Source organism: Copidosoma floridanum, unplaced genomic scaffold, assembly GCF_036245765.1.
Source record: "Copidosoma floridanum isolate Cflo_tuat_1 unplaced genomic scaffold, Cflo_Japanese_pri ptg000010l, whole genome shotgun sequence".
NCBI lineage: Eukaryota > Metazoa > Arthropoda > Insecta > Hymenoptera > Encyrtidae > Copidosoma > Copidosoma floridanum.
This window is the reverse complement of record NW_028321887.1, coordinates 438,422-457,580: the sequence shown is the minus strand read 5'-3', so window position 1 is coordinate 457,580 and position 19,159 is coordinate 438,422. Positions and strand designations below refer to the sequence as shown.

Genomic DNA, 19,159 nt, shown 5'->3' with positions numbered 1-19,159 from the left:
CATGTAAGCTTTTAAAATTATTTTCTGATATTTTTTGAAATTAATTTATTATGCAGAAGTATCTTAATGGAGAGCAAAAAAATGTCCCATTAAAAAAGATAACAAAGACGAAAAGATCAAACAGGTATACACATACTCAAATCAAAAGAATTTGCAAATTAGAATGCTTAAGAAACTTAATCATATTGTTAATAGCAAGTCAATGTATTGATTCATGACTTCAGAAAAATTTTGCTGTCTGCTAATCTTCCATTGGTAAAGGTCGTAGCTATTAGTAATGAAACGATTCAGTTATAAAAAACGAAATTTGAAACTGTAGACAGAAAAATTATAACGAAATTAAAACTACTTAAAGAAGTACCACAAGTTAGAAGTCCAAAAGGAAGCGAAAAAACTGTCATAGGTTTAAAAAAAAAGTTAATTCCAAAAGGATTTCGGAAATGTTCAGTTTACGATAAGGTTGATTCCATGCTAAAAAAACGGAGCAAAAAAAAACACTCTGGATGGAGAATACCTGATTACAATTGATCATATAAAAAATTTGCACAATAATATTCAGCATTTTTTAGAGGATTTCGTTGATTTGGATATTTTAACAAATTATATGCAAAACATGCCCTAAATTTACTTAACAAAAATAGGTAAATGAACCAATTAAAAAGCAGCAATACCTTTGCGGTACTTGCCTAAAAGGATTGAAGGGAAATTCGATAATGTGCTATAGCTGTATGCTTTGGTATGATTTTTTATGTGTGAAAGTCAGTCATGCTAATAGCAATGACTGATTCTGTCCCAAATGTAAACTTATTTTTAGTAAAAATAGAAATTACTATTAGTATGCAAGTTAAGGTTAATCTTTCTTTAGAACAAATCGCATTCTAAAGTAGGCATCAAAGTGTATTTGAAGTTCAAAAAAAAGTAAATTTTTATTTTCTATCAACAGTTTCTAAATAAGAGTAAATTTTTACATAAACACCATCTCACCAAACTTGTGATGGCTTCGTATTGCCTTTCTCCAACGAGTCTTCTATTAACTTGATTGTGTGTTCACTAGCTAGGCATTTCACACTACTGTCGCATAATATTGATTTTGTCGGTAGGATTATTATTTTTATGTATCTTTCTGAACTATTGTTTATGTGCCTTTACTCCTATTCATTATAAAATAGTAAAGTCCAAGTAACCTTTTTGACTCTAATGTCAGTTCATACAATTTGTGTAAGTACATGTGTTTAATACATTATAACTAGCAAAAAATATATTTTGAGTCACCAAACTGTTTGACTTAATGCCAGGAATGCTTGCTCATTTCAAATTTGAGGCTTGTATATAATTCCATTGAATGGCATCGATGAGTGGCTAAGTCATTCAGCGCTAGCTTTTTAGTTCTTTTGATAACAAAGAACAAATTATTTATCCAATGCATTGTTTTAGGACTGACATTTGTTCATATTTCTCACTATTTTAGGAAAAAAATGTTTTATCACTATTGATCATTTTTGCTACTTGGATTAAATATTTGAATTTTCCATTAAAAGTCAACATATCAGTAATTGTTTTTCAAATATATCTGATTTTTACAATACATTGCCAGTTGTAGATTACAGTAAAAATTTGGTCTTGTTTTACTAATCAGAGTACATTAGTGTACATATTGGAAATGGTTGACGTATAGTCAATCCACTTGTTGATGTATCCTTAATTCGAATGATGTCAATAAAATCTTATATAGTAAAAAAAAAAAAAAAACCACAAAAAAATCGCCCTAAAAAAATTAAAGGTGTTATAACCCAATCAAATAATAAATTCAACTTATCTGAACTTAGTAAATCAGTCCCCATCCACTAAAAGAAATTTTTTATAAATTTTATTGGAATAGCCCATAAAAATTACCGTGCGGAACGGTAAACGTGGGACTAGGTCGCCACTCCGGACTTTTTACCTAACCGTAACAATTTTTACCGTTACACCCTGTAAAAATCATCGGGCGCCCAATAAAAGTTCCCCTCACGACTCACGAGTGGACGTTCACTGTTGGTTAAACAGAGACCGTAGTTGAATTGCATTGTATTTGAAGCAATAAAATTATTATAGTATTATACATTCTTTATTATAGTATATACATTCTTTAAAAATCTTATGTATATCGGACAGTCCGCTTGCAATGTCAAATCAGCTTTGGTTACAAGTGTTTAGTTAAATTTAGTTGATACGTTTCAATTATTGTACAGAAATATTTATTTAAAATGGTACAATGTCCAACCAGTTACATTAATAGTTTAAAAAAAACATTTAACATTTAACAAGTAGTTTAAAAAAAACATTTTTTGTCGCATTTTGTACTGACAACAAATACGTTAATTGTGATCTCTGTTTTACCTACAGTGAACTTTGGCTTGTGATCCCAGATAGCATCACGTGGAGAGCAGGGGGTGCGCTTGTGTGACCGCATGCTGTGCTGTCAGTCTGTGGTCATGGTGCCGTCATAGCGTGTTAAAAGCATGCCGTGCCGTCAATCTGCAGCAGGTACTCCGTACGATGTGCAGTAGCCTGTGCGCGCACGCCAAAGCATTTCGTGCTCCAGATAAGTTGCAGATCGTACCTTCAGGCCCTTCAGCCGTATATCGCGCGGAGAAGCAGAGGAGAAACGATCGAGGAGTACGAAAAAACTTCCGCAAATTATAATTTATTGATCGTCAGGACTATTGGCAAACATTTGCAGGTCATCGGAACGTAGTAACGAAGCACACGCAAAAGAAAAGTAAGTGTTTTTATTCTCAACACATGGCTTATGAAAGTTTTACACGGATTTAATGCTAGAAGAGGTTATGATCTCTCTCGCAAAAGCTGAATTTTAATCAACATGCCAGACAAGAGTTTATAAATGTATACTCAAACCGAGACAGTGTCACGGCTGCAGAGTCATTTTTTGTCGTTGTTAACCTTCGTGAATGGGATAGCTGTAAGTATTTCTTTTTATCTCGTCGTCGTGACCGGAAGATGTGCTGGAGGCAACCCTATTTTTCATGTACTTTGTTAGGCTTCAGACAATACACCGGGTCGTTCTGCATGGATTTTTTCTGAGCGGCTTCCTCACCCACAGGACTTGTCTGCATTAAAAATTTTATTTGTGAAGAAATGAGCCAAAGATTAGAACGTCTCGAATTAAAAGTTGAGTAAGTATCCATATAGAAGCAATCAGTTACAATAATAGCATTGTAGCTTATAAAATATATATACATCTAAACATTTCAGGGCCAATCACCAAATGATGTCACGATTAATTTCAACAAAACGAGGAGGGACAAAAGCAGAGCCACAGTTTTTGCACAACACAAATACTTTTGATGCTTTTGATCAACCTTCTCCATAAAAAAAAAAAGTAAGTTTAATTAATAAAATCAATTTTAATAAGTTTTCTTTTAATGATTGTGACATGGTTTTTCTCATGAAATAAATTATTACAGGGGTTAAGTAAGCTCAAACTTCTATAAATCCTGAAAGCGAGATTGGAGTTAACTTTATACTTCATTGTGGCAGTGCACTTTAATTTAAGTTTCAGTTTTTTAACTCAACTTTACTTATGTATCATACTGTGAACAAAAATTTGTGAAATTATAATTTTAATTATCGCATAGACATACGGTTTTGATTGTCTTGTAAAATACAGTGCAACGTTGCTGTACTTAAAAATATAAATTATTTTATATGTAACAACTTTTTTTTTATTTACAATACCCAAGTAATTATTTACTAATAAAAAGAGGTTATGTCGGCTACACACGGCATGCATACCACCTCGCGTGAGCGCACACTGCAGCCCTGGTGTACGCACAATGCAAGCAGTCTGACAGCATGACGTGCTCTTTCCACACCATGCTTGCAGTGTGCGCTCAGAAATTACGACAGCTGGACGTCACGGTGCTGCCGCGCGTGCTACACGCCGTGCTCCACGCTGCGGTCACAGTGCCGTTCTGATGCTATCTGGGGAGTTATGAAAGGAATTTTTGTTAGGCGCCCGATGATTTTTACTGGGCGTAACGGTAAAAATTGTTAAGGTTAGGTAAAAAGTTCGGAGTGACGACTTAGTCCCACGTTTACCGTTCCACACGGTACTTTTTATGGCCATTTACAACAAAATTTATAAAAAATTTCTCTGAGTGTCCACATTTAATTGGAAAGATCACAATATTATTTTAAAAGAAACTTTATTAGCCAATTAATTATGCTGGATGCGGTTATTAGATTCGCTAGCTTTAAAATTAATATGACAATTTCTAGACCAAAAAATTTATTTACGATCTTACACAAGTGTGTGTACGTAAATTTATAACATCAAGTAACGAGCGACATGACAATATAAGTAGCAGACGACGCATAGGGTACATATGTACTTTCTTTCTCTTACTTTACCCATACTGTGCCCATACGTACATACGTTAACGCATGTAGTACATACAGGCCAACATGTGTGTTTTATTATTTGTTGCTATCATGCTATAAGTTTTTTTATCGTCATTACGCACAATTTTTAAGTACCAGTTCCCATTTTTCAGCACAGTACCTATACACGGATTAAAACCCGTATGCCGTGCACATTATGTACTGTACACGGTTTACAGTGAAAACAGTGTACCGTGCACGGTACTTGCAGTAATTGCACTTGACGATATTAACATATCCGTGTACGGTACACGAATACACGGTGCACGGTGCATGGTACTGCGCCCACCCAAAGTACCAGGAGTATAATTAACACCGTGTACCGTGCACGGTGTACTGTACACGGCCCACAGTATCGGGCCCTCAGTCACTGCCTTTTTAATTCCATCCCTAAACTTTGTAATATCCTACACCTTTACTGTTATTTCATCATTCGTTTATTTAATAATTTACTTTTTCCTTTTTATACAGAGTAATGAATAAACATACATTCTAAATTCATTTACAGTGATTTTATAGAACATGATGTAATCAACTATGCCAAAGAAAATCCAGGAGTTGCAGTTTATGTTAAGCCGAGAAGACACAGAGCTCCTATTATCAAAGCTGAATATCGTGAGTAGTATCATAAACTTACTACAATTTTTACTCTTGAATAAGAAACGTGATTTCACTGCTGTGCACAAGTTTTGTAACTTGAGAAATGTCTACCCAATTTTGCTTAAATTAAATAAGTTAAAGTAGATTCATTCAGCTAAAAGAAATGCTATGTTTTGGGACATTAGAAGTTTTAATAAAAGAAAAACTTTAAAACCTATTTGTTATGAAAGTTTAAAATAAAATTGTTTTTGCCCTGTAACTTTACAAATCAACGTTTTACACAAGTTCTGCTATAAAAAAGTTTTAGATCTCGATGAAACACAATTTTCTTTTTATAAGTAGTCACAGCAATGGCTCCAAATTAAGAACATTATTATAGTAATTACATAGATTTTGTTTAATCAACTGTTTCAAAAATTCAACTTTTTAGAATTTTATAATTTTTCAGAATGTATAATCGTAGGAAATTATAAAAATCACAAAATTTTCTACAGAAAAGCGTATTTATAAATAATAGATAGAAATTAGGCATGTACATGTACGTGGATAATCGAAGGCAAATTAATAGAATTAGAATAAAATTGATAGATTTTGATGAATAGAGAACTTGCATGCAGCAGGATTCAGTCAACTAATACTTTATAATGCTAGCATTATGTCAATTGAACATGTATGAGTTATAATATCACCAATAAATAGTACATTGATCAAGAAATTAAATATTTTTCGAGCACGTTATTCAAGCTCTCATTCAAATCAATATCACGTGACAGTAACGTAAGAACTTCTGAATTTTTAAGGTTAAATCGACTTGCGATTAATGACGTCAGGTTTTTCTTTAAGATAGCAGACTGTTTTTGTTTACTGAGAGAGTTGTTGACACTTGACATATCAGTACTAAAGATATCATGAATTTTACTGTAATTACGGATAATCAGACTATCAAAAAATTCTTTCAAAATACTTGTGGTTGCATACGCAGTGATCCTCACAACAGTGACTAATTTTTCTCAATTTTTTTTCTCGATAATTAACAGCATCGCACCAAAGTTTACTTTTTAACGGGTTGGTTAAGAAGACTAAAAAAATCTTTGATTGATTCTTCGCTGTAGTATTTGTACATCCTGGCAAAAAACAGTACTTGTACCAGTTGGAATTAGAATTAACTTCTTTTTCGTTCATTTTCCAATCATTTGTTAGTTGACAGTTGTACGTATAACCTTATTTAGATCTTGTATTAAATCATCCAGATTAACAAGCAGACGACACAGCTAGTATCTGCTTTCTATATTAGTTTATTCGATTTCAAAGATCATCATTACATGACGAACGAACCCACATAATTCAGAAGTTCCTACGTCATGATTACATGACATCGATTTAAATTTCAATAAATCATCGTATACATTTAAAAGCCTTAAAAAACTGTCTGAAAAGTTTACTCAGGGCATTTTTAGCTATTGAAAAAAAATTAAATCGGAGAACATGCAAGTTTTCTATTTTATTCCGCGTTTATTTATTTATTATTTTGCGTTGTTTTCATTTATTTTTTGAAATCTTTCACCTAAAACCTGAAGCGTGGAACCTAATTAACTTTTTTTTTGATTTTGAAAAGGTGTAAGTAAAGGGGGTAGGGGATGCGCGAAATAAAAACGAGTATTTTATAGAAAGACAAAACGTTTATTTAATTTAACTGTCGACCGACGTAAAATAAAACTGACTTGATACAGTTTACAGACTTACTACTGACAAAACTGACAAAGACAATAAAGAGAGCTGACGAAAGGTGTAGAAGGCACGGTAGCTTACACTGTACTGACTATAGGGCCCGCAAGTATCACCTTGCCTGTGGCGCTGTCTTACACACTATATATACTGCCTATCGAAAAGTCGTACATGCCAACACTTTCTCTCGACTTAAGATAGCTAAGTATAGTAAACAAAAATTATAATTCAAAATAGATACAAAGAACAAATGTTTTTTTTTTTTTTTTTTTTTTTTTTTTTTCATAAAATAGATAAATAAATGTATGTTCTTGACTCGGCTCCACGGCTCTGGGAATGCACCCTAGTAGTCCATGAGTCGGTCCATGGCTCCTTTATCGCTTATCTGGAACAGAGACAATTTATTAGTTACCAGTTGCAGAAGCTGTTCGCGATTCTGCTAGCTAATTTTTCATGGAGCTCGATCGGTAGAGGTTTTGTGAATATATCGGCCATCTGTTCTTTAGTATTCAGCCATCTGACGTTTACTCTACCATAATTTACACATTCTTTAACATAATGCTCATGAATTTCTGTCATATGTCTTAATTTACCACTGCCTATAATTTTAGCATTTTGCTCAGCTGCCTTATTGTCGCACCATAGATCTGCCGGACACAAAGTATTATTCAGTATGGTTTTAATCGAATTATCAACTGCCATCAGTTCTCTACATGCTTCACTCAGTGACACATACTCTGCCTGACATGTTGACGAAGACACATACGTTTGTTTTTGAGTTATCCATGCCACTGAGTCTCCAAAGATTTTAATCACGTAACCACTTGTGGTTAGAGACCCTTTACAGTCGCCAAAACAGGCATCGGAGAATGCTTTCAGCCCTTGCTGCCTTCCACAATATCTTAGACCATAAGATTTGGTCCCTGCAAGATACCGAAACACTCTTTTAATTATATTCCAGTCTTTGTTAGTCGGACTTATTTGATGCCTGCTCAGCACATTCACTGCATAGCTTATATCCGGACGTACAGTATTGGCAGCATATAATAAGCTCCCAACAGCCTCCCGGTAGGGAACGCTTTCAGTCAATCTGGACTTATTCAAGTCAATCTGCCTTTCTGATTGCTCTCTTTGTTTTCTTTGTTGATTTAACACGTGACCTGTGACCATAGGAGTTTTCACTGGCTTAGAATCATCAAACCCAAACTTTTTAAGTATCTTATTTATGTAATTGGTCTGAGTTAAAGTTAGAACTTGGTTTTCTCTGTCTCTTCTGACTTCAATGCCTAAAAACGATTTAACCTCTTCTAGGTCAGTTATTTCAAACTCACTTTGCAGTCTTTCCTTCACAGACTTCAATTTGCCAGTATAATTACTTGCTATAAGCATGTCATCAACATAAAGAACCAACATCAAAATTTTATCTGCCTCATGCCAAGTAAACAGGCAAGGTTCCAAGATGTGAGATCTTGGACCTATTTTCGTTGCAGCCTCCGAGAATCTTTCATGCCATTTTTTCGGACTGACTTTTAAGCGGTAGACGGCTCTTTGAAGCTTGCACACCTTGCTCTGTTTTTCCAGATCCGAACAGACCAAACCTTCTGGTAACTCCATATATATCTCGTCGTCAAGAGTACCATTTAAAAATGCCGTTTTAACGTCAAGCTGACATGTATCCAAATTAAATTTATTGATTATAGCCAAAGCAGTTCTTATTAAAGTCAGTCTTGACACCGGGGCGTAAGTCTCCGTAAGATCATACTCATTTTTATCTTTAAAACCCCGTATTACCAGCCGTGCTTTGTGTTTCTCACATCCTTAAGCATCAACCTTTTTCTTAAGAACCCATCGGGAATCGATGATATTCGGACGTTTACCATTTACCAGTCCTGCAGGTCTGTTTACCAACTTCCAGACTTGATTCTTTGCCATTCAGTCAAGCTCTTCTTGGATGGCTTGATTCCAGCCTTCTTTATCCACAGCCTTCATTGCTTCTTTATATGAAGCTGGATCTTTATTTATTTCTGCTAGCAAAGAGTGGTAAACTAGATCTTCCGCATAAATGGTATTATCTCCTGACGTTTCAGTATCACCGTTCTTAAAAATTAGGTCTTTTGTTACTTCTTCCCCGAGAACTGAGCCCGCAAAGCTGACGTCTTTTACACGACTTTCTTGGACCAAGTTGGCCTCCATTGTTTCTATCAGTCTTTTCGGCCTTCCTCTTTTTCGTTGTACCACCAGGGGCGCTTCCTCCGATGATACTGTCTCTTCTCTTTCCTTTTCGAATTTTAAAAACCACTCGTCTAATTAAATATCTACAGTCACATTTTCCCAGTTTTTAATTGAATTTTTACCAAAAACGTCTCTATACACAAAATGCTCGTTAAATTTGACGTCCCGACTTTCATAAAACTTTCCTTCGTCCAGACAAAGCAGACGATACCCTGTCTGCGTGTATCCTACCATAACTGCTCGTTTCCCTTTTGCTTGGAATTTAGTTTCGGTGTTTCTCTGAACTCTCGAATACGCGATGCAGCCGAATCTTTTCATCTGACTTAGGTCTGTTTTTTTATTCGGAGCCAGCTTCATTAAAGGGATTTCCATGTTATTTGAGCGATGCGGAGTACGATTGTACGCAAATACAGCTGCGTTTAGTGCCAAGTCCCACATGTTTTCCGGGAGTCCTGAATCACATATCAGAGCTCAGACTTTCATTTGAATTGTTTTGTTCAGCCTTTCTGACGTACCATTATGTTCAGGGGTATGCGGACAACTTAGTTGGAGTTCAGCTCCAAGGTCATTTAATACTTTTCGCACGGAGCCTCCCGTGTACTCGGTACCCTGATCAAACCTCAGATAACACACTTAAGCTTCAAACCCGAGAAGATTTCTACAGCCTTTTACAAAATTATCTAAACATTCACCCGTATCACTTTTGTTTTTCATAGGGTAAGCGATTGCAAACTTGGAATAATCATCAATAAATACCAAAATAAATCTGTATCTTTTTGGGTAAGAGGGCGGAATAATAATTCCCAATGTATCTGAATAAATTATTTGCAGGGGTTAGGATGCTCGATCGCGTACCAAAGGAAAAGGCAGTTTTTGGGATTTTGTTCTTAAACACACATCACAAGCCTTAATCACATCATCAAATACGGCTTCTTTCAGACTTTTTACTTTCGGATAGTTTTTCTGCAGTTCCCTTAAATACCCCAACGAAGCATGGCCCAGTCTGACATGCCACAGCATAGCCCCGTTGTTATCTTTAAATTTTTTATAATTTTTGCTAAACGGTTTTTAAATGTCTTTTATTTCTTCGGTCAGGACTTTTCCGACTTCACAAAATTTTCTGTCATTTGTTAAAAATACATCTTCAAAACAGTCATTATTTAACTTACCGACCGAGCTCTCTGAATTTTCCGGCTTATTATTTAATTTTATATCTGCAGTTGAATTTTCAGGAATAGTGTGTGCTTTTGACTCAGCCGTCAAGACTTTCATTTTTTTGTTGTCCGACTAAACAAATTCAACTATCCTATAGGATTTTTTATATATTCCCGATATCCATACATTTTCAGTATTAGGATCGAAAATACTAATCTCCTTGTCATCTAAATAGATCGACAAGCCCATATCAGCAAATTTCCGTAGCGACAATAAATTCCCGATCAAGTTGCGAGCACACACCACTCCCTTCAACTCGACGTCTTTATTGCAATTTTTCAGCAGCAAATTTCCCACTCCCTTCGTTTTCAAGTCTGCGGATAAGTCTGAGTTTGCACATTTTATTTTACCAATTTTGTTTCTGTCAATATTTGTAAAGAATTTTTCTGACTTTGCAAAGTGATCAGTCGCTCCCGAATCAGCGACAAATTCAATCTTATTTTCTCCATCCGATTCTGAATTATTTACCCAACCTACAGAGTTTGAAAACAGAGTATTGGGGGGCTTGATCAACGTCAGAGACTCACCTTTATTTGACCCTAAAGCATTTTGTTTTTTCTTCGTCTCCCGGCCCTGGTCAGAAACTTTCTGCCTTTTGGAATCTTTTCCGTCCCTGACGTTGCTAGAGTCCCTTTTCTGCCCAAAGTTTCGGAAATTAGAGCGGCCTCGGCCACTGCCACGGCCACTTCCGTGGCCACCTCGATTCCCTCGACTTCCACGGCCCTGCCTTTCAAAATTTCATGAATCAAACTTATTTATCTCACCACATCTCAGGCTGCATCTCTTGTGAGCTGAGATGTCATGCACGAACGTGCCACACGTGTAGCACTTCCTGAGTCCGGTACCTGCCTTCGGACACTTGTCAGCCATATGGTCCCAGTCATCACAGTTGAAGCAGCGGAGGCGGTCCTGGGGCTAAGATGCAGTCAACCTGCCTTCGTGGGGCCACCTCCAGTGGCTTCTGCTAGGCCTTCTGACTCAACCTTTAACATGTACGACATGAGGCTTTATTATGTCATACCCTTTCTATCTCTGCTTTGCATTTTAAGCGTGAAGTCTGTCACCTGCACGCTAGGTACCGCTCCGATTACGGCAGTATAAAAGGCATCTCGCTTTTCTTCTTCAGAAAAGGGACCAGACGTACTTATAGTCTCATAATTTCTGACCAGTTCCTCAAATTTTTCTATGAACTAGGCAACCGATTCTTTCCTTTTTTAAAATTTAATTTCGTGCAATTTTTTACGAATTGCGGCCGTTGTAAGGGGCGTCTCCCCCTTCTTAAGTTCTTTCAGACTTTCCAAAATTGCAACCGGTTCTTGCAGACGAAAAGTTCTTAAATGATATTTTTTCGTTACTCTACTTAACAAAATATCTCTGACTTTTAATTTGTCTTCTTTGATCATGTCTTCGTTAATAAATTCCGTATTTTTAATCGAAGGATCAATGACATATAGTAATCCTTTAGACCGGAGTTCAGACTTAAATTTATCGAGGAAAACTTCGAACTTCATATCTTTAGACAGATGATAATTGTATTTGTGTTAAGTATCACGGCCGAATTTATGTATTTGATTGATGGTTGTCGCGAGAAGTTCCGCGCTGCCTTTAGATAAATTTTCATTTCTTGTGTCATTCAAGAACGTTTTCAATCTGTCTTGTAGACTCACCCGTGTTCTGTCGTTGCGAGGAGTTGATGACTGCAGGGGTGCCCCGGTTGACGATTGGGCCTCGGATGACTCGACCCTGTTCACCCGCTCGCCCAACCGGGACAACCTCTGGTCAAAATTGCGCATGACCAGAATTATCTCCTCCCTTGTTCTCTCAACCTCCTGCCTTTCTTCCTCTGCCTTCCTTGCCTCCTCGTTTGCTTTCTCCTGCCTTTCGATCATCTGACTAATCGCGGCCATCATCGAGTCGAACCTAGCCAGCATGATGTTTTCTGAAAAATTTTCATTTTTCTGTTTATCTGCCATATGCAACTTCGTTTTGCTGACGTTTATCCATTTATATTTGTTTTCAATGGTTTGCACTTTCTTGACTTTAAGTTGGGTATTTTCCGGTGTGCGTGACGGGGAAGAGGGGGCTGCTTCGTGTACAGACTCATTTTCGCCTAATTTTTGCCAAAGATTTTTACTGTCTACATTTATCTTATCAAAGTTTCGGACTACTGACAATTTGGACTTTTTCTCATTTGACATTTTAAACACATCGACCGACTTTTCAAATAACCCGGGTTTATCACGAGCAGGTTCTTTGCTTTCCCCGTCTTCCCTGAATAGATTTTCTGGCAACGTCATTTTTCCTCCCTTTTTACAAAGAAATTCAACGATGTATTTGTAATCGTCACCGATCAGGTAATCTAAAACAAAAGACGAACATTGTTTTCAGGGAGTCAACCCGAAATAGACAGAACGCAAGCCGAATCTACACGGAAGATTGTTGTTATCAGAAAAACAGGTACTACATGTTAGTACAAGTATTTTCGATACTCTGTACAAGAAAAATGTGTACTGGTACAGGTATATTTGGTACGGTAGTATACTTTAAAGTACCTTATTGAGTATAGCTAAATTTTATGCTTAGTACGTCAAAATCCGATACGTGGTACGGGTTTTTACTGTACCAGTACAGAAAGTTAGTCGGCCAGTGGGAGCATTCAGAATGTCAGTATATATATACATACGTAGCTGTAAAAGTTAAAGGGGTTAGGATTTCAGTATATCCACCACAACAAAATATAAAGTTCAATACATTGATACGAATCTAACAAGATATAATGATAAGTGCAGTAGGCACTTGTAGTCACTTACCTGTTGCGTATACTAATTGGTTTTAACTCGCAAAGAACAATTTACATATTGAACCAAAATAACAATGACAATCCCATACATGTATGCAAGTATGCACATATATATATACATACATATCTCCACTGTATATTATAAGCGCACGTACTATGCGCGGTAGACGGTACAGTAGAAAGCCATGCGCAGTATACAAATTTAATAGACTATCCATGGTACAGAAAAATCCTGTACCAATCAAGATAAGTATTTAAAAATGTGAGACTGGTTGCAGAAATCTCAAGACCTGTACATTATTTTTCTATGCTCATCACTTTTGGTATAGCTTATTCTGGTAACAACAATCTTCCGTGTAGTCAACGTGGCTCGAAGCGTGTTCTTGTGCTCGAACACAAAGCACGATTGCACGCTAGGCACTCACACAGCCGCGCGCGACCGAACACAAGTCTAACGTGACTGTGCGAGTCACATGGAAAATAATTTTGTCTACACACCTTTGGCGGGAATATCCTTTTGCCCGACACATGCCATTATTCCCCTTTTATCCACCAACAAGATGGCAGCTTGTTGTCGCTCCTCTGACTTGACTTGGGATGAAATTCACTGACATATTCTTGACAGAACATCGATAGTTTGCTCGTCTAAAAGAAAATGTAAGCTTTTAAAATATCAGCCTTTTCTGACTAAATCTAAAAACCGCCTTGAATATTTGTTGCCTAGAGTTCAATTAATTAAAAGCACCGGGAAAGGACATATATAATTTTCTGCCGACACACGTTCGAACTTTCCCAGTTTAGACATTTATATTGTAACGCGCACGCAACAGTCGAGGCGACAAGAACAAGAGACGCGAGAAAACACGAAAACAAAACATAAACGGCCTCGTAATAAATTTTCAGTCAAAAAGCCTCGCGTCAACACGAGAGGGAGAGAGAGAGACCGAATTCTTTCCTCAGCCGCAATTTGTTGTCCCCCTCTCGATCCGCCCCGCTCTTGCATGTGCGTGTCGCGCTACCGACGCCACGTGTTTCTTAGAATCCCGCGCATTTCTCGAAATGCACAAGAATTCCCCTTTGTTACCTGACGTCGTAGCGTCCAACCTAGGCATCACTCGAAAGGACAAAGTGTTGACCTACCGCTGATCTCGGTTCCGGCGTCCAGAGTTGCTCCCCTATCCTCGACCGGCGTCGACAACGCCTGGTCGACAACGGACTCGGCCTGGTCACCAGGGGTCACGCTCTCGGCCGCTTCCTCGATCGGACTCTTTTGTCCATCTTTTGCTGTCTCAGCCCTTTCCGCCATCCTCCCTTTTGTCATACTCACCCACACAAAAAAATAAAGAAGAGATCACGCGCAGTAATGCGAGTCTGGGGCCCGTAACCTAAAAAGGTGTGAGTAAAGGGGCCGCGCGAAATAAAAACGAGTATTTTATAGAAAGACAAACCGTTTATTTAATTTAACTGCCGACCGACGTAAAATACAACTGACTTGATACAGTTTACAGACTTACTACTGACAAAACTGACAAAGACAATAAAGAAAGCTGATGAAAGGTGTAGAAGGCACGGTAGCTTACACTGTACTGACTATAGGGCCCGCAAGTATCACCTTGCCTGTGGCGCTGTCTTACACACTATTTATGCTGCCTATTGAAAGTCGTATATGCCAACAGATTTCATCGACAATGAAAACTACTATTTCCTACTTTAGGCATTTTTTTAAAGATTTGGACAGTTAGTGCGCACTCAGTAGGAAAAATAGAGTTCTTACCTGGTGCGCAACCTACCAGGGCAAGAGCGAGTTGTCCTTTCGGCCTGATGCTTGCTCTGAAGACATGCGCAACTAGTCATGATAAATACAATTAAATAAAATTAACAATAGTTAAGTTTGGGGAAGTGGTTTGGTGTACAAATAGGTGTGTGCATATAGTCATTAACATCTTAGGATTATTGCAGCCGATTTACATGAAACGAGGTCTAAAATTACTTTCTATTTTAATAACTGTTTAAAAGCACTAGTATTATGGTTAAGTTGAAATAATGGGCAAAGTTCTCTACACAAAATTTAAAGATGTACAAGAAATTACAATTTTATTTTGCAAATTGCAATTTCCAGCACAACAAATAATACTAAGCACATGTTTTGCTCGAAATATTTAAAGAAACCAAATTGAATTCTATAACTCACAAATGATAAAATGATTGTGTTTGAGTTGAGTTACGTAGGGAAGATATTGGTGAGGAGGTCCATCGCGAGAATGACCAACACTTATTATTTCAAAGACCTTTATTCAAGATAGCGTAATCATAGGCAAAGTAGCGCGTGTGTTTCCCTCGAAGGCTAGTTATGTACTCCCCCGATAGACTCTCTCCTTGCTCGCGCTTCCCTTCTCATGGCCCTAGGGTCCCTCGTTACGAGATTTAAGGAGAGGGAGCGTGGAGTCTCGCCTATACTTCCATAAGTTACACGCCCAAGGCCGCGACGTCATCGTCCTCGACGACGCTGATTTTCAATTTATGTAGCGTTGAGTCTGACCTGTTTGCAATTTTGTGTGTGTCTGTTGTCTGTGTTGTTGTGTCTTCCACACTTATACTTCCATTTAATTGTAGAGAACTGCTGTTCTCTTTACATTAATATTTTTGCTCTTCCAATCATTCAGTTTCCTCTCATCGTGTGTCGAGTGTATAAAAATATTGTTTGTGTATGCGGTTTGCCTTGTATTACAATTATACGCGAAATTGCCGCGAGGTGGGCATCTGCTTAAGACTACTTTACATTTAGGGTTACTTAACAATGTAGTTTCCATTTTAACTTTCGCTTTACCAAAAAAAAATTAGTAAAAATTTCTTGTTATTAGTATTCAAAAAAAAAAAGAAATTTCTTTCTAAGTCTCGTCCTACGGACTGCGCTCCCCGATACAGTCGAGCGACTCCCGGCGCTCTTACTCGTTGTCTCACGAATCTTAATCTTGTGTCACGGCCAACGGCAACTCTATTACTCGTCTAGAGGGTTGCAGTCGCCTTACTGCTCCGAGTTCTACTGTCGGCGCAGTTTGAACTACTACCAATTCTTGAGTTCTTTGTTTTCCTGTGAACATTCTATAACATATTAGTAGTAGGATCCCCCGATGGAGAAGGCACTTATACATAAGAAAAAGAAATCCTATTCCGAATTTATTGACTTTGTAATATATAAAGCTGTTAGCTATTAGTTGCCAACCCTGGTCCCTGCCTACAAGCACGCGTTGTAGTCCGCGTACTAAATATTTGCCCAGACGCTATGTATACTCTATCGATAGTTATCTGTTTAAGTATGTTACAGTATGTACCATACCCTTTCTCTTATATTTCTCCTTTATTCGATCAGCGTTAAGCTGCGAGTGTGGCTATCTCCTTACATATAAAGTATACAATAATTGACGTATATTCTTTATTAAAATTTTTATTTATGCAAGTACTTTTTGTATGTTTCACAATTTTCTATCTCAAATTTTTTTTTTATTTATAATATTATGCGCCCATCTTGCCTGTGGAGTCATAAAACATATTTGAGAAGACTGTATAGTCAGATAGTTTTAAGATCGGTTATCTTACATTTGACTTGTGTTTTGGTAGAGACGAGCTTGGAGGTACGAGTAAAAAGGAGTCATTTTACGGCGGTGCATTCCTCATTTTCATTTAGACCTGTGTAGTGCATTTTTCTAGTGTTTTTCATCCTTACATTTTCTGATACTAAGTTTTTCTGCTACTCCCCCTCTCTCAATTCTAACGTGGTTATGTTGAGGATAGGGATTATATGAATATTTCTCGTTTGCTTTTACTCTCAACGTTGTAGACCCATTTGCTGATTTCGTTTGCTGCTCTTTCGCTGTTTTTCTCTTCAACAACAAAACTTCTATTTTTTTTTCTTCTGGTGTCTGGAGAAAGTGCGCTTTCTAAGGTGTTCTCGCCGTTGTCTGAGTTTTCGAAGCTAAGCTTCGATGCTGCTCACGTGACAACATGATTTCTCGCTCCAGGAGAATTTCTGTGTCTGTCCTCATGTACGCAAATCTGCAGGAGCAGTCCACGTGCACTGCTGCATAATGTCGTTGTGTAAGTAGTGGCTTATGTGATTACAAGCACCCTTCCTTTTTTTTTTAAGCCTACTAGTTGATGTAGATCTCTATGCCTTCTTTCCAGTATCGACGCCTCTGTTTGAACGAGGGTGGGCTGGTAACGTGGTATTGTTGTCCCGGAGGTGTTCGAGGATCCCACGAGGGCTTTCTGGCTGTCTTTCGATGGCCCAGCCCTGAGAAAACACTGCCACACACTTTGTGGGATCAATTATTCCTCTTGATAGTTAACCGGTGATCCGGGTGCGTTATTATTAATTTTCCTTATAATAACGATTAAGTACTGGTTTATATAGTTTTTGCAAAATTATACTTACTTTGAGGTGGATGGTCCGACGAACGGGCTGTTCGTTCTAAACATGGAAGTCGATTCTATATCTCGTGACGATTATGTGTGTCGTTTCAGGTGTTGTGATTATCAGCATATTATGATGGTAGGAGTGGGATAGTTTCTGATGGAGGACGACAGAAGGGAGGAAGAAGAGAATTTTCAATAATGAAGTCAATGGAGTACTAAAAAAATTGTTATTTGTTCATTTTCTTTTTCGTTTGCTAATTTCACATTAACTTTTCTTTGTGTACTTCTCGCATAAACTTATTTTAAACCTTTGGTCTGTCGGTGAGATTACCAGAGTGTTCGTGTAGAGTACTGCTGCTAGTCTAATATCTTTCAATATTTCCTCAAAGGTATCGACAAAGTATCCCCACTGAGTTAGATTGAGGATCGCTAGGTCCCTAACAATTTTAATCGTTTTTATTTCATTAGCTACGCTTACCTCTTAAAGTGCTTTAATACACTTTTTAATGTTTTATTTGAGTGCGGTTTTTTCAAAATGCTGCTTAACATACATGTGCATGATTTTTATTCTTCTTGCATTTATCATTTTAGTGTCTCCTACGCTTCTTTCTTCGTTGTTGAAATCTTGATTTTTACTTGTAGTGCTATGTAATGGTGTGTCGCAATTAGCTATTATTATTTTCTTCGACGGATTTGTTGTCAGTTGCGTAGCTGAAAAAGGTGGTTTCTGTTCATGCAAAGTATCAAGTTGTCGTTTGCGTGCCGTTCGTACTTTTTCTTTTTGTTCTATTATTGCTGGCGTGCTTGTCATAGTTATCCCCTTTTGAAAGTCTGGCTCTATCTTAATGAAGCCTGATTTTCCGTCTGCTGTCCCCTGTAAAATCAATTCTCCTTTCTCTGCAACTTCTCGTACTTTCCACTCGTTTTGACCTTTCAGTACTCGTAGCGGTAGCGAATTCTTTTCGTAAGGTTCCTCTGAATCAGAGTCCGCATCGCCGTTTCCTTGATCTTCTGTACTCATATCTGAACTTTCTTCACTATTCTCACCGCAATATCATGCTTTTTTTCGTATTATACCGTTCGAGTTTTCTGAGTCGGTGCCATGGATTTTAATTTTTTCGGATTACCTTGAACTCTCTTCTTACGAGTTGCCCGTACTTTAAGTATGCGCACCGATGGTCCGTCGCTATCGGCCGGTTCTTCATTCTCTTGTTCGTCCGCAAGCTGATATAGCTCTTGGCGTGGCCGATCGGGATTCACTTCCCCCTCTTGTAGTACTACTGGGCGGTATATAACTTCAAACGCGAGTGCTAGTGCGATAGCCCTTGGAAATGTGTTGGGCGAGTCTTTGCACCCCATTGGCATGCTTTTAAATTGGTAGCACCCATCTGGGCCTGAAAATGCCGTTTTATGTGCATCATCTTCGTGTTTTTCTACCTGAAAGAATCCTGATTTGATTTCCACTACTGTGATGTACCGTGCTGACGCTAGATTCTCTAATATGTCGCTCTGAAATAGTAGCGGGTAACATGAACCCACTGTCACCTCGTTTAGTAGTCGAAAATCTGTGACTACTCTCACTCTTTTTTCGTTGTTTTGCCACTATCCAGGTATTTGAGCTATACGGGAAGGTGGAGGGTTCTCAATTATCCCTTGTTTAAGCATTTTCTTTATTTCGATTTTCATTCGATCTCTTACTGCTGGAGGATATCTGAATCTTTTCGCCACGAT

The 19,159-nt window shown here is 37.7% G+C and overlaps 1 protein-coding gene across 2 annotated transcripts in view; it reads left to right on the top strand.

Moving 5' to 3' along the window:
* mRpL43 (mitochondrial ribosomal protein L43) overlaps positions 1-19,159 on the top strand; it is a 31,880-nt gene that overhangs the window by 4,741 nt on the left and 7,980 nt on the right. For both annotated transcript variants that reach the window (XM_089589922.1, XM_014354578.2), the window contains exon 2: positions 4,952-5,058. In XM_089589922.1, coding sequence (XP_089446048.1) covers positions 4,952-5,058 — 107 coding nt within the window. The remainder of the gene's footprint in view (positions 1-4,951; positions 5,059-19,159) is intronic.